Source organism: Salarias fasciatus, chromosome 4 (assembly GCF_902148845.1).
Source record: "Salarias fasciatus chromosome 4, fSalaFa1.1, whole genome shotgun sequence".
Lineage (NCBI taxonomy): Eukaryota > Metazoa > Chordata > Actinopteri > Blenniiformes > Blenniidae > Salarias > Salarias fasciatus.
This window is the reverse complement of record NC_043748.1, coordinates 26,368,924-26,384,064: the sequence shown is the minus strand read 5'-3', so window position 1 is coordinate 26,384,064 and position 15,141 is coordinate 26,368,924. Positions and strand designations below refer to the sequence as shown.

Sequence of the window (15,141 nt, the reverse complement as noted above, 5' to 3'; positions counted from 1 at the left end):
GTCCTGTCCCGTCCTGTCCTGTCCCGTCCCGTCCCGTCCCGTCCCGTCCCGTCCCGTCCCGTCCCGTCCCGTCCTGTCCCGTCCCGTCCTGTCCCGTCCTGTCCTGTCCCGTCCTGTCCCGTCCTGTCCTGTCCTGCTCACTGCAGCACAGATGAGTCCCTTGCTGTGAATGTCTCCGTCCTCAGAGCGGTCTCCCAGTTCTTCCTCACATTTCTGTCTTTAGCAAATCTGCAAAACGAAACAGGAAAATACCACAAAATAATCTTAAAAAGACCGGAATGCGCAGCAATGGAGAAATGATGGACACAATGAAAAAATGGCTGGAAAATGCGGTAACGCTGTGGCTCATCCTGCCGCTGCCACAGACAGCGGCAGGACAGCGACACTGACGACAGCGTTTCTAACGCCGGTGATAAGAGGTGCTCCGGCCCGCGGTCTTCAGAGTCGCCAGCCTCAAGGCAGAGCTGGAGTGGCTGCTGTCAAAGCTGTGGCGCCGTCTGGGAGAAAGCCACCGTCTGAGGGCTCCAGAGGCCTGCAGGCCTGATCAGGGGAACGGGAGCGATGCTTGAGTTGCAAAGCAAATTGGCCACCCATGCTGCAGACACAGGCGGCCAGAGGAACACAGCTCATTCACACGGAACCAATTCTTTTCTGGAAAGAACAACAGTGAAACCTTCATTCCCACTCTCTGCAGAGGAACTGGAGCCACTGAGCTCCAAGCATCAGTTTGATAATCCACCAACAGGAGGCAGCAGAGCTGCAGCCACAACGACACAACTCAAAGACTCAGCTGCTGCCTCCACCAGCGCAGCAGGTAAAGCTGACGTGAGAATGGGGGCACGGCCGAGGAATCACCTTACCAGTTTCACTATCGATCAACAGGTGGCAGCAAAGCCTCACCGCCACTGGAAGCAGCGACAAAAGAGACAACAGTACAAGTTAACAGATCTAAAGTCTGTCTCAAGCAAGCCAGCAGACATATTACACCAAAGACCAGTCAAAGCAGATCAGCCGTTCGTTGTATCGCACCTTTCATACAGTTAAAATCCACACAAAGTGCCTTCACAGCATTTCAAAAACAGCAGTGTTATCAATGAGAGATCAGCTGATGAAAGGACAGAAATGTCCGGAGACGCGCTCGGGCTTTTGGAGATCCTGAAAGCATCAGCTGACCTCACTGGGTGATCAATGGCTGGCCATGACCTTTCAGAAATGATGACGCCCCACTGTCGGCAGGGCTGAAAAGGAAACCTCAGAAAACTGCTTCGCTTAAAGAAGAGCACATAAATATCTTGAACAATGTCATACACCAAGGCGATGTAGGGAGGGTTCCAGAACGCCAGCTCAGAGGACATGAAGGAACAAAGTCATCATGGCATGCGTCGTCCTCAAAGGGAGCCTCGAGAGTGAACCCTCACTACTCCACAGACCTGGTCTGACCTGGCCCAGCGATGGCTAACGTTCAAGCAAAGAATCACCAAGTAAAAGTGGCGAAAGAGGACGCAGATTTCCTGCATTTCCTATGGTGGCCAGACGGCCAACCAAGTCAACATCCAGCTGAATACAGAATGGTACAGAGAGTTCTTCTGTCTGGCCCAGCTGTGCTCAGCAAAACTGCTGAGGACAACCGAGCAAATTTCCCAGCGAATGTGACTGACACAATAAAGCACGACTTCTACGTCTGTGACAGCCGGAAGTCCTTCCTTCAGGCGCAGAGGCCAGAGCCCCGGTGAGAAACCTGCAGCTGGATCAACACCAGCAGGTCGGCTCTGGAATCCACTGCCGGGGAAAACAGGGCCACGGAGGTGAAGGAGCTGGACTCGGACAGAGAAAGGCTCCCTGCTGAGAGAACGGCAGGAATACTGTGGTGCCTTCAAGGCACTCCTTCACGTTTAATTGGTGATTGAGGAAAGGCCGACCACAAAACGTGGTATCTCGTCCGCGGAGGGTTCAGAGTACGATCCCATCGGCACCTTTCACCCGATCTGCTAAACTGATCCTGCAAAACCTCTGCAGGTCGAGCTTCAGTTGGGACGACCTGCAACAGCTGTGTTCAGTGTGCCCAGATGTATGAAACTCAAAGCATTCGGGACAAAACAAGCGCCCGACTACATTATTTCTAGAACGCTCGTGAAGGTGGTTATGGCACAGTATCTTACCTGAGAGCGCAAAGAGAAAGAAGTGAAACTGCTGCTGTCTCACAATGGAGGCATGCTGGCAGGTGGGGAGTTTGACTGGGGCGGTACACCTGTCAAACGGTAACGCAGGTGTCCTAAGGCGAGCTCAGGGTGGACAGAAACCTCCCGTAGAGCAGAATGGCAAAAGCTCGCTTGATCTTGATTTTCAGAATGAGTACAGACCGTGAAAGCGGGGCCTCGCCATCCTTCTGACTTTTTGGGTTTTAAGCAGGAGGTGTCAGAAAAGTTCCCACAGGGATAACTGGCTTGTGGCGGCCAAGCGTTCATAGCGACGTCGCTTTTTGATCCTTCGATGTCGGCTCTTCCTGTCACTGTGTAGCAGAATTCACCAAGCGTTGGATTGTTCACCCACTAATAGGGAACGTGAGCTGGGATTAGACCGTCGTGAGACAGGTTAGTTTTACCCTGCTGATGATGTGTTGTTGCAATAGTAATCCTGCAGAACCCAGCGGATGAGCACTTTGGAGCATGCGACGGATGGATTACTGGCCCTGACTTACTGTTGAAGAATGGGAGCGAACGGCCTGTGAACGCTGTGGAGTCTCCTCCTATCAGTGACCGTGATCCAGATTCCAGAAGTTAAAGAGGCTACAGTGAACGCCACCATTCTCCAGGATCAGCCGGGAAAGTATTAGTGAAGGCTGAGAACCTCATCTGCACGGATTCTCAAGGTGAAGAGGATGCTGTAGATGTTGAGCAAGAATTAAAAGCAAACATCTGGAGTCAAGAGAAGGTTTGACTTCACTTATAAAGTGGATCCAGTGGTGACAGAGGAGAGCAGGAGGAAGACTTAGCAAAAGCAGCAATGCCAGATCACTAAACTCTCATTTGATCTTGCAGGTCCTCCTGACCTCCCCCCATTCACACATGGAGGTGGTGAATGTGTGTGTGAAAGGGTGAATGTGGTGATGCAGTGTGAAGTGCTTCAGGCTCTGCTCTGCTGTACCAGTGGAAATGACGCTACTGAAGTCTGTTCCGTTGACCTTTTCTGCTCATGTGAGGTGAAGGTCGGCCGCCGCCTCATCAGACGCTGGGGGGTCATCTTCACCTGCAGCGCCACCTTCCTCTGAAACCAGGTCTTGCATCCATGCTCTGTGCAGCTTTATATCCAGAAGAGCTCAAGTGTCACACATCAGAGCAGAGCAGAACGAGAACTGAGAAAAGCTCGGTCTGCTTCAAGTCCTGAGACGATTCAACGGTCGCTAAAGGTCAGGAGAGAACCGGAGCTTTAACACCCCTCCTGCAGCTCGGCACGTCTGCTCAGAACTGTTCCTGTGTTCTCCGGCAGCAAAGCGTGGAGGACGAGGGACTGCGAGAGGAAGCCTACTCAATGACTGTCCTGTTCTAAAGGTCTGTGGTGGTCCAGATGATCTGGACCCTGAACCGTCTGCGTTTGCTTGAAAGGCCAGGCTGCTCTGCCACCGGGGCGTTTTGAGAAAGGCCTTGGGTTGGACACCAGAGACAAGCTGAGTTCCTGGCAGGTCTCTGTTGGCAGAGACGGATTCGGGAGAACTTTCCATTACTCCAGGAGGGTCAGCGGCGGTCAGAGGACAAGAGGAGCTTCGTCATGGCAGCAGATGGACTGGTGAGATCCGTCCAAGTCCAGCCCGGCCACTGAGGTCTGTCTCTTCAGGAAGCTGGCTGTCTGTTGTGATGGAACCAACATGGACATCATGGACTGAGAGACACGCTTGAATTATGGACACATTATTGCTGCCACTTGTTCTGAAACCAGGCTTTAATTATGTTTTCTTCACTCTTAAATTCAGCTTGTTTGAATGGGTTCTAATGGGTTCTAGTGGGTTCCAATGGGTTCTAGTGGGTTCTAATGGGTTCCAATGGGTTCTAGTGGGTTCTAATGGGTTCCAATGGGTTCTAGTGGGTTCTAGTGGGTTCTGGTGGGTTCTGGTGGGTTCTAATAGGACTTGTTGAAACTCTCCTAAATTCCAGCTTAACTGCACTTCAGCTCTGGCTGCATCTTCCACAGGCGGAGGTTCAGCTCAGGAGATCAATCAGCACACGCAGACGACGCTCCGTTTTCCATCTTTAATAACATTCATGTCTATGCTCTGTTCGTTTACAAGGAGTTCAAACAAGTGTTGAGAAGGACTAAAGGAATCAGGCAGAGGGTGAAAGTCCATATACTGTAAAGACTGACGGTGGAGGGAGGGACCAGGCGACCCGGTCTCACCCGGGACCAGGGGACCCGGTCTGACCTGGGACCAGGGGACCCGGTCTACCCGGGACCAGGAGACCCGGTCTACCCGGGACCAGGGGACCCGGTCTACCCGGGACCAGGAGACCCGGTCTACCCGGGACCAGGGGACCCGGTCTACCCGGGACCAGGAGACCCGGTCCGATCTGGAACCAAGAGACCCGGACCGACCCAGGACCAGGAGACCCTGTCTGACCCCCGACTCATCACAGACCAGGTCCCAGGCTGTCCCTCCGTCCACCCGCAGCCACAAAGTCCGCAAAGTGACAGGTCCTTTTGCTCTTTCAAACAGCTGGCAGGTGGGGGGGGGGTCAGGAGAAGGTCCTCGCCGGGCGCTCACTGCTAAACGCACCCAGACACCAGAGATACAATCTGCTGTCAAACATAGAGAAGGTCAGAGGCATAAACAAAACAAGGAGAATATTGCAAAGTTAAAATGAGAGTTTAATGAAATAAAGAAAATAAAATGCAAATCTCAGTTATGTAGGTTTTTAAAGAAGAAAATTAAAAACAGATGGTAAGTTTCGTCTCCCCCTTTCAGTATATTATTCCATCTCATAATTCTTTGAAAAACAACTAAAGAATGGAGAAAGAAAACAAAATCATCTTTGGAAGAAGTAAAAGGTTTTTCCTTTAATAGACTATCACTACAGTATATGGAGATGCTGCTACCCAGTTATTTATTCACCTATATTTCTTTCGAGCAATTTCTTTTTTTGTTATTTTCGTGTCCTTTTACAAAAACAAAATTACCATTTAGCTATTTCTTTTCCTAAGAGGTAGATCAACAAAATGATTACATGGTTACAGGTGTGGTGAAATGACAGAGGCGGAGTGCGCAGCGAGCCCAGGGCGGAGGTCTGGAGGGCTGCAGGGTCCGGGTGGAGGCGGATCAGGACTAGCAGAGCCCCGCCCCCGGCCACGCCCACACCCGCCTTCTCTCTTCTTCTTTTTTTTTGTCTTTTTCGCGTTACTCATTCGTTTTTACAGTCCCGTCAGCTGCAAAGGTAAAATCTCAAAACCCAGAAAATAAATTAAAGTCAGAGTGAGTGAAACGGACTCTTGTTTTGAAGGGAGTGTCAGACGGGTCTGGTTCCTGTCTGCAGGTTCCTGACTCCGTCAGAGGAAACGGTGACAATCTTCCAGCTGAGCTTGATCTGCTTTGAGGTAGCGTTCCTAGTTATGTGTCCACAAGGGCCTTTCCAGGTCTAGACCCCGCTGGTCCAGACCCCGCTGGTCCGGACCCCGCTGGTCCAGACCCAGAGCAGAGGCAGTGAGTTGGTGCCGGAGATGCTGGTTTCGGACCGGTGACCCTCCGTCAGGGCCGAGCTCTCAGCACAGCTACACTCAGCTGGCACTTTGAAATGAGCAGCTTCGGTCTCCAGAGCAGGTCCGGTACCGGGAGCAGGACTCTTCCTCGGTACCGTCCCGGTCCAGCCCCAGGACCCGTTCAGGTCCAGAGAGGACCTGCAGCTGCTGACATTCTGCATCGTCTGGTCGGTTCTGGACCGTCCAGGATCCTTCAGAGACACGTTCAGGCATCCTGACCCGGTCCCGTCCCGCCGGCGCCCCCTGCTGGTCCCAGGCGGCGCTGCAGGGAGGAGCGGCTCAGGGTGCTCAGGCGCCCTGCGGCGGTCTCTACACTCCGCTGGAAACCGCCGTGGTGCCGATGTTCCGGCACAGCCAGACTCCGCCCACCACAGCTTCAAACCAGCAACCTTCATCCGTGGGTTTGCATAAAGGAAAGGGCAGACTGAGGAACCGGGTGAGCGAGAGAGCAGGGATGTCCCTCTCAGCTCCAGGGGGCGTGGCCCCGGGTGGAGCCACGCCCCCTTCCCGTCCTCTGTTTGGCACAGTTCACTGGCATGTACTGAGCTGCATGTTAGTAGAAATCATTTAGTAGCGGCTTCGTTAAGCGATCTGTGTTTGAAAGCAAAAAAAAAAAATCTATTATCGTTTTCAAAAAGACAGTCGGAGAGTTGACTCAAGAAAAAAAGTAATAAACTGAAATGTCGTGAACAGAAGTGAGCAAAACGAACACAATGGAGGCCAGCGAGGTCAAGAGGTCAAGAGGGGCGAGGGACCTGGCGTCCCCCGCTCCCAAAAAAAACACTCAGCGAAGGACGCCGAGCACCGTTCTGTGGAGACAGGAGCCAGGGGCGAGGACGGCCGGAGGGCCAGAGGTCAGAGGTCATCGGGCCCCTCCCCCCCCCCGCCCTCCACCCGGCCGGCTCCACCTTTCTCTCGTCAAAGATTCGCATCAGGATTCAGTCATTTTGGTCAGTTTGATGTTGATGTGGTGCAGCAGTCCGTCCCCAGATGTCTCGTCCAAATAAAGCTTGCTGTTCTGTCAGAATCATAGAAAACCAAAGTAGAATCGAAGCCGGCGCCGCAGGGTGGGCCCCGGGCGCCGCGGCTGAACGCTGACTCTTAAGTAGTGCGTCTTGGTGGCGGTGAGCCGAGCTCTATGGAAACTTGACACAGCCGTGGAGCTGTGAAGCTTGGTCCTCTGGGACAAAACGAGAGCAGAGACGTGGTGGGTGGAGATTTCCTGAAAGCCCAGACTGGCAGTGTCCGTCCCTCCGTCCTCTCCTCTCTACGCGTCTTTTCTCACTTTTTCAGCTTTTTTTCTCCAAAAATACAAAAGTGTAGCCACCGGCGTTAGCCTCCTGTGGACAGGCCGTCCCGGTCCTGTCCCGCCGCCGTCTGGAGACGCTCCTGCTTTCTGAGTTTTGCCCAAAGGCTGTCCGGCCCGAGGAGCCGCCATAGCTTCTCGTCCTACTTTTTTCTGCTTTTTTCTCTAAGTTTCGCCCAACCATCCCCCGACAACAAAAAAGGTGTAAACAACAAACAAACACACATCCAAAACCGGTGAACACACACACACGCACACACACACACACACACACACACACACACACACACACGCACACACGCACGCGCACACACGCACGCACAGCCAATGGGGAGCGTCTGAGGTGGGGTGGTCAGTGCACAGGTAATAAATATTCACATTGGGAGGGTCAGCTGGCCGCTCCGCGTCAGGTCAGGAGGGTCCTACAGGCACACGGTGGGCCGCCCTGTGCTTCAGGTTAGCTGGCTCCCCATTGGCCGGCGCTCGGCGCCACTCCTCGCGTCCCGCCACTCATTCAGCCGCCGTCACACCGAAAAAACAGAAAAAAATAACCAAAGCAACAAGACAATACCTAAAAAAAAATACTTTTTTTCTTAAAAAATAAAAAATATTCAGCTATCAGCTCTTCTTTTCTTTTTGTCTTCTTATATAAAAACACCAGCAAGCAAAAACAAAGTTAGGAATACTGAGGTAACTTCACCCTGAGGTAGGTTTTCTTTTTACGTCTTTTCTAATCTGCTCTAATGCTGGCGGGAGAGTCCAGGCTGTGGCCCCGCCCTCATCACAGGGCGGGGCCTGGAGGCTCCGCCCACAGGCCTCAGACAGGTGAGGAGAGAGAGGCGGGGAGCTGCTGCCTTGCTCTGATTGGCTGTGGAGGAGGACGAGTCGCGAAGGGCCGCTCCACCCACCGCACCGCCCGCACCGCCAGGGTGGAGCAGCTCAGGGCTGCCCCCCCGCCTCCCCGGGGGGCCGGGCTAACTCACATATCATATATATATAATATATATAAAATATGCCGGTGGGGGGCGGGCCGCCGCCCGGCCAGCACGGCCGCCGGGCTTCCACTGGTGAGCGGAGCCGCTGCATTAGAACTGCAGGGCCCGCCGGGCGCCGCCCCCCCGCTGCCTCCCGCTGCGCCGCCGTCCGGCCCGGCGCAGCGTTCTTAACATTCACATGAAGATTAGATATTTACAACCTCACATTTCCCTTCCTTTCCTCTGTTTTCCTCTAATCTCTCTGCTGCTCAGAGAGCTTTTAAAGAGCAGTGTTAACATCTGCGGCCCCCCCGCTGGACTCTGGGAGGGTGGAGGAGGGTGGAGGACCCTCCGTCCCCCCCGCGGCTGCAGCAGCTCCGCCTCTCTCTCCCGCTCTGCCTCACTGCATTCTATCCATAATAGCTCTGATAAAACATTTCTATACATATATCTCTGTGTCAAAAAACACCCTTAAAATAAAGGACTGAGTGCAGATGGGTGGAGAGGCCAGCAGGGGGCGCCCTCCCCCCATCCTCAGTCAGTCTGTTGGCCTGGTCTGTCCTCAGCATTCCCTCCTCGCTGCCTCGGGGCGTCGCCCCTCCCTCGGTGTCTGTCCCTGTCTATCGCTGGGTCCGTGTGTCGCTCTCCTCCGTCCGTCCATCCGTCCGTCCGTCCATCCGTCCGTTCATGTCTCGTGTGTCTGTCCGTCAGGCGGGGGCCGCGGCGCCGGCGGGGGGCCGGGCCCTCACTTCCTGCGTGGCTGGTGGTCCTGAGCCAGTCCCTGGGGGGGGCTGCCCATCTCCGTGAAGCCTTGAGGGTGGGGGCCGGGTCCGGGGCCGGGGCCGGGGCCCACCCCCCCCTTCTGAGTCTGCTTGACCTGGGTCAGGATGTCCCGGATCTTCCTCTGGGCCAGCTGAGGGACAAACACATGCGTGAAGCGTGTGTGAGTGTGTGCGCCTCTGTGTGCTGTGTGTGTGTGTGTGTGTGTGTGTGTGCCTACCTGGCTGGCGTAGAAGTGTCCGTTGATCTTGACGATGACCTGGTCGTTCTCGTCAGGCGTCTGCTCTCGGGGAACCACCACCTCAGCTGCCGTCAGGTTCTGCAGCTCGTTCACCTGCGCGCGCACACACACACACACACACACACACACACACACACGTGTTGGGTTTCCCACACAGTGAGGTGTGTGTCCTGCTGCCGCCGTGCAGCGGCGCGTGGCTGCAGCTCACCGTCTTTCCTCCCTTGCCGATGACCCTCCCTGCAGCGGCGGCGGCCATCTTGATGTGAGTCTCCAGCTTCACCTCCTCTTTTGGCCCGAAGAAGTTCTCCTCCTTCAGCTTGCCGTAGATCCGGCCCTGAGCCTGCAAGACGCCACAGACCCGGTCAGCGAGGAGCGGTGGCGGCGGCGGCGGCGGCGGCAGCGGCGGCGGTGGCGGCCGCCGCACGGCCGGGCGTCCTCACCTTGAACTGCGCCTCGGGCGGCCCCGTCACGATCACCATCCGCATCTTGGAGTCAGGAGTTTCAGCTGGAGCGATCTGCAGGAGGAGGAGGCACAATAAAGCTCTGCTCTGCAGTCACTCTCCGCTCTGACCCTGAGACAGCCTGAAGAGCTCTGGGTGCTGAGGCTGCAGCCTGCTCCTGGGTTCTCACTGTGGGGGGGCTACAGTGAGGTTCTCGCTGTGGGGGGGCTACAGTGAGGTTCTCACTGTGGGGGGGCTACAGTGAGGTTCTCGCTGTGGGGGGATGACAGTGAAGTTCTCGCTGTGGGGGGACTACAGTGAGGTTCTCGCTGTGGGGGGGCTACAGTGAGGTTCTCGCTGTGGGGGGACTACAGTGAGGTTCTCGCTGTGGGGGGACTACAGTGAGGTTCTCGCTGTGGGGGGACTACAGTGAGGTTCTCGCTGTGGGGGGACTACAGTGAGGTTCTCGCTGTGGGAGGACTACAGTTAGGCCCTATGGGGGGAGTGGGCGGAGTCACCTTGATGGAGGCTCCGGCGAAGCGGCTCAGCTGCTTGATGTGCTGCCCCTTCTTCCCGATGATGGCCCCCACTGCCTGGGCCGGGATGTAGACATGGACCGTCTCCTGCTCCGGAGCCTGGACACACACACACACACACACACAAACACTCTCGTCTGACGCCCTGCACACACACACACACCGCTGGTCTCTCAGGGTTGCTCACTCACCCCGAAGCAGCCGTAGGGGGCGCCGCCCACGGCGTTTCCAGAGGGAGGGGGGGGCATGTTGGAGGACGGGGGGAAGATGCCCAGAGCGCTCAGGTTCAGCCCGGGGATGAGGTGGGTCTGTTGCTGGAGAGAACAGAGACCGCTGAGAGGGTTCCACAAGAACCAGAGGACCAACTCCAGAGACCAGCTCCAGAGGAGGACCGGCTCCAGAGGAGGACCCTCCAGAGGAGGACCGGCTCCAGAGGAGGACCCTCCAGAGGAGGACCGGCTCCAGAGGAGGACCCTCCAGAGGAGGACCGGCTCCAGAGGAGGACCCTCCAGAGGAGGACCGGCTCCAGAGGAGGACCGGCTCCAGAGGAGGACCGGCTCCAGAGGAGGACCGGCTCCAGAGGAGGACCCTCCAGAGGAGGACCGGCTCCAGAGGAGGACCCTCCAGAGGAGGACCGGCTCCAGAGGAGGACCAGCTCCTGAGGAGGACCGGCTCCAGAGGAGGACCGGCTCCAGAGGAGGACCGGCTCCAGAGGAGGACCGGCTCCTGAGGAGGACCGGCTCCTGAGGAGGACCGGCTCCAGAGGAGGACCGGCTCCTAAGGAGGACCCAACATGAAAAACGTGTTCACACTGTGGCTCCCGGCTCGCCCACGGGCCGCTACGTCAGTTAGGTCGAGCCAAACACCTTTGGTGGGAACACAGCTTCTGGCCAGTTTCCTCCTCCGCCAGCGAATCCAACTCACCACCAGGGGGAGTCGGCCCACAGCTCTGCTCCTCTCTTCACCCGAGAGTCCAAAACACGAGGTCAGAGGTCAGATGACATGACAACAAAGTCGATTGTCGACCTCCAACCTAGGGTGTCCTGGTGCCAAGCGCACTCATAAATGGTAAACCTTCTACACTTCTACAGCGCTTCTCCCCTGCACTGGCAGAGCCCAAAGCGCTTTACACTGCATTGTCACATTCACCCATTCACACTCACTTTCACACACCGGTGGAGGTGGCCGCCATGCAAGGCGCTCAGTCCGTCCACTGGGGGCGATGTAGGGTTCAGTGTCTTGCCCAAGGACACTTCAACATGCAGACAGGGGGAGACAGGAATCAAACTGACAACCTTCCGTTTGAGAGACGACCGCTCTCCCACCTGACCCACAGCCGCCCCACATGGACCCCCCCGTGCTCGATGGTGTTCATTATGGACAAACTGTGACTAGCACAGAAGTCCAATAACAGAACACCACTGGGTTCAGATCAGGGAGGACGTGCGTCCCAGTCCCCCCTCCAGGTCTCACTGTCGCTGCCCACGTGGGCGTTGAAGTCCCCCAGTAGAACCATGGAGTCCCCAGTCGGAGCACTGTCCAGCCCCCCTCCCAGGGACTCCAGGAAGGCCGGGTACTCTGACTGCTGTTCGGCCCGTAAGCCGAGACCACAGTGAGGCACCTGTCCCCGACCCGGAGGACCAGGGACCAGACCCTCTGGTTCACTGGGGAGAACTCCAGCACCTGGCGCTGAGCTGTGGGGCTATAAGCAAACCCAGTCCAGCCCGCCGCCTCTCACCGCGGCAACGCCAGAGCAGTGGAGAGTTCAGCCCTTCTCCAGGGGAGGGTTCCAGAGCCCAGGCTGTGTGGAGGTGAGCCCGACTATATCTAGCCGGTACCTAGCCGGCTACTGACCAAATAACAAAAAGACCCAGAAATAAAATAGAAATATTCTTCATGATAGTGTGGTTACACTCTGTTTTGTGTGTGTGTGTGTGTGTGTGTGTGTGTGTGTGTGTGTGTGTGTGTGTGTGTGTGTGTGAGAGAGAATACTCACATTCATGGCTGCCACATCGTTGTCGTAGGCCTCTCTGACCTTCTTCATGATCTCCACTTCCGCCCGACAGCATTCCTCGATGCTGCCATTAACCGTGATGGTTCGCTCTGGGTTGTAGAGAGTGAGGTCCTGCAGACTGGACACACACACACACACACACACACACACACACACACACACACACACACACACAGAGTTAACTCGTGAGCTGGCAGTCAGTCAGCTGCGTAGGTATGTAGGGTAGGGTTCTGTGTGTTTGGTGGATCGGTGAAGCAGCGCTCAGATCCTCAGATCCTCAGACCCTCAGACCCTCAGATCCTCAGACCCTCAGACCCTCAGACCCTCAGACCCTCAGATCCTCAGATCCTCAGACCCTCAGACCCTCAGATCCTCAGACCCTCAGACCCTCAGATCCTCAGACCCTCAGACCCTCAGATCCTCAGACCCTCAGATCCTCAGACCCTCAGATCCTCAGACCCTCAGACCCTCAGATCCTCAGACCCTCAGATCCTCAGACCCTCAGATCCTCAGACCCTCAGACCCTCAGATCCTCAGACCCTCAGACCCTCAGATCCTCAGACCCTCAGATCCTCAGACCCTCAGACCCTCAGATCCTCAGACCCTCAGATCCTCAGATCCTCAGATCCTCAGACCCTCAGACCCTCAGACCCTCAGACCCTCAGACTCTCAGACCCTCAGACCCTCAGACCCTCAGACCCTCAGACTCCGCCCCTCCTTGGCAGCTGTGTTTCTTACGGTGAGATGGTGATCTTGGTGTTGGTGTCCTGTTCCACTTTCTTCAGGTTGCGTCCCTCCTTCCCGATCAGGCGGCCAACAAAGTTGTTGTGGGCGAGAACCTTGAGGGGAACCTCGTCAGCCCTGCGGAGACAGACGGGGTCAGTGCAGTCCCGCCGCCGCTGCCCTGGCCGTGTTGGTGACCTACGTCTTGGTGTCCTTGGCCTCCTGGTGCATGATCTCCAGGATCATGCGGCAGGCGGCGGAGCAGCCCTCGGGAGTGGAGTGGATGCTGATGGGCTTCTCCGCGGCGCCGGCGTTCTCCTTGCGGTGCACGTCGATTCTGCAGGTTCAGCCAAAGATTAAAAGAAGAATGTCATGTCTGCGGGGGTCTAGCTGGGCAGTCGCAGCCGGGAGGTGGATGAAGCTGGTGCCAAATTACTTCACGCTTAACCAGGAAGTACAGAGCGAGCACACAGCATTCGGTGTGAGGGCCTTTTTAGGTTAGAAATGAAACAATCAGGATGAGCTTTCGGTGTAGACGTTCAGACTTCCACGGCTAGCATTAGCACGCAGCACCGTTCCAGGAAGACGCCTCACAGCCAGGCGCTCTGCAGGCCTGACGGGAGCACTGCGGCCCCCGAGGAGCCCTGCTGCAGTGCTGTGGGGCAGCCTCAGGCTCGGGGTCGGCAGGTCGGCCTGTCTGGACTCACTTGCTCTGCGTCTGCTTGGTGATGTTCCTGATGGTGGCGCCCTCCTTGCCGATGATGGCTCCTACGTACTGAGTGGGCACCAGCAGCCTCAGAGGGATGTCGGTGTGTGGAGGTTTGGCCGGCATGCCGGAGCTCGGGGAGCCCCCCCCGGGGCCCGCCGCGGGGCCCGTACCCGGGGCGCCGGCCGTTGTCGGGCCCCCGCTGGCCTCCCTCCAGCTCCGAGTTCTCCTCGGGGATGAAGGAGGCTCGCAGGGCGTTGTTCTCCAGCTGGTACCCGTTCAGCTTCTGGATGGCCCTGAAGACGACAAGCAGGGAGCGAAGGTCAGCCAGCAGCATGACACTGCAGGTCACCACAGGTCAAAGGTCATGCAGCAACGTGTCACTAACGGATCCAGAGACATACTCTCTGAAAAACCCTGTAGATGAAGTTGCTGCTGGGCATTTTTTATCGAGCATCGTGTAAAAGTCCAGAGAATCCTGAAGGCTGAGCAGCTGAAAGAGGAAACACAGAGCGTCTTCTGGAGCTGGATCAACGAAAACCATCTCTTCACCAATGGGTTTGTTACTCCTCATTTAAAGAAAAGAAACTCAATGCATCGGCTTGTAGTTCTCAGGAATGACCAGCAGAGGGCGAACGGGATGAAACGCCATTCAGATTCTAGTTTCCATCCCTGTCCTGTTCTCCCCCAGCAGTGAGGTTCCTGTCAGGTTCCTGCTCTGGTCAGGGTGCTTCTCGGTCACATGTCAGAGTCTGCTGTTCGTCTTGAAGGGCTGAGTGAGCGGGTGTGCGTGAGGAATCAGACTTACTGCCTGGCGTGCTCCCGGGACGCGTACGTGACGTTCACCACGGCCGTCTCACTGTCTGTGTTCACTGAGACAAAACACACGTTAACACACTTCAGGACCAGTCAGGAAAACTATTCAGCAAGTTTCAACGGTTCCAAAGCACTGGTTTAAAAAAATGTGAATATCAAAGGACTCCGGCAGAAAACAAACCCAACAACAGATTCCACTAAAGGAGCAGCTTCTCAAAGTCAAACATTACAGAAAGTATTCAGCTGGAATGAAAATGAACACAATGAAAACTAAGTTTGACTGAAAAAATGTACATTTCTGAAGATTTGACTGAATATGTTTCTTTTTTATACACAGTATAAAAAGTCTCACTATTAATTCTTTTCCTGGAATTTGACCTCTGTGCTGAAAACTAAAATGCTTCACTGAGGGGTCATCAGGTCATCGGGTCAGCCAATCAGCAGGTTAGCAGCTCAGCAGGTCTGTCATCATCCGTTCATGCTCCATCATCCATTCATCAATCCATCATTTATACATCATCCATCCATCATCCATCCTCCATCCTCTATCCGTCCACCCATACATCTGTCCTCAGTCAGTAGTTGAGCAGCCTGATGAGATGACCTTTGACCTTTAACCTTTGTATTTTAACCTTCCATCCCTTCCTGGTCTGCTGACTCCAGCACTTTCTCCCTCTGTTCTGTTTCTTCAGGTGAAAGAGAGCCACACTTCTCTCAGAGGTCAGGAGGGCCCTCAGCCCCTCAGCTGCTTCATGAACAGGACTCAGTCTGAGTCCAGGTCCTGATCCCGAGTCTCACCTTGTTCACAGTTTTCTACAGGACCCCACTGGGCCAGCAGCCCGTCCAGAACCTGAGACACACAG

General features: G+C 55.6%; 1 protein-coding gene across 1 annotated transcript in view; it reads right to left on the bottom strand.

The window, feature by feature from the left end:
* Positions 1-8,767: 8,767 nt before the first annotated feature.
* The window catches only part of LOC115387228 (insulin-like growth factor 2 mRNA-binding protein 1), a 39,195-nt gene continuing 32,821 nt past the window's right edge, over positions 8,768-15,141 (bottom strand). Inside the window, 13 exon segments of the mRNA XM_030089851.1 lie at positions 8,768-8,935; positions 9,023-9,136; positions 9,252-9,383; positions 9,484-9,558; positions 10,002-10,118; positions 10,211-10,333; positions 12,016-12,151; positions 12,772-12,894; positions 12,959-13,093; positions 13,464-13,609; positions 13,611-13,758; positions 14,271-14,334; positions 15,077-15,128. Of these exon segments, the coding sequence (XP_029945711.1) occupies positions 8,768-8,935; positions 9,023-9,136; positions 9,252-9,383; positions 9,484-9,558; positions 10,002-10,118; positions 10,211-10,333; positions 12,016-12,151; positions 12,772-12,894; positions 12,959-13,093; positions 13,464-13,609; positions 13,611-13,758; positions 14,271-14,334; positions 15,077-15,128 (1,533 nt within the window).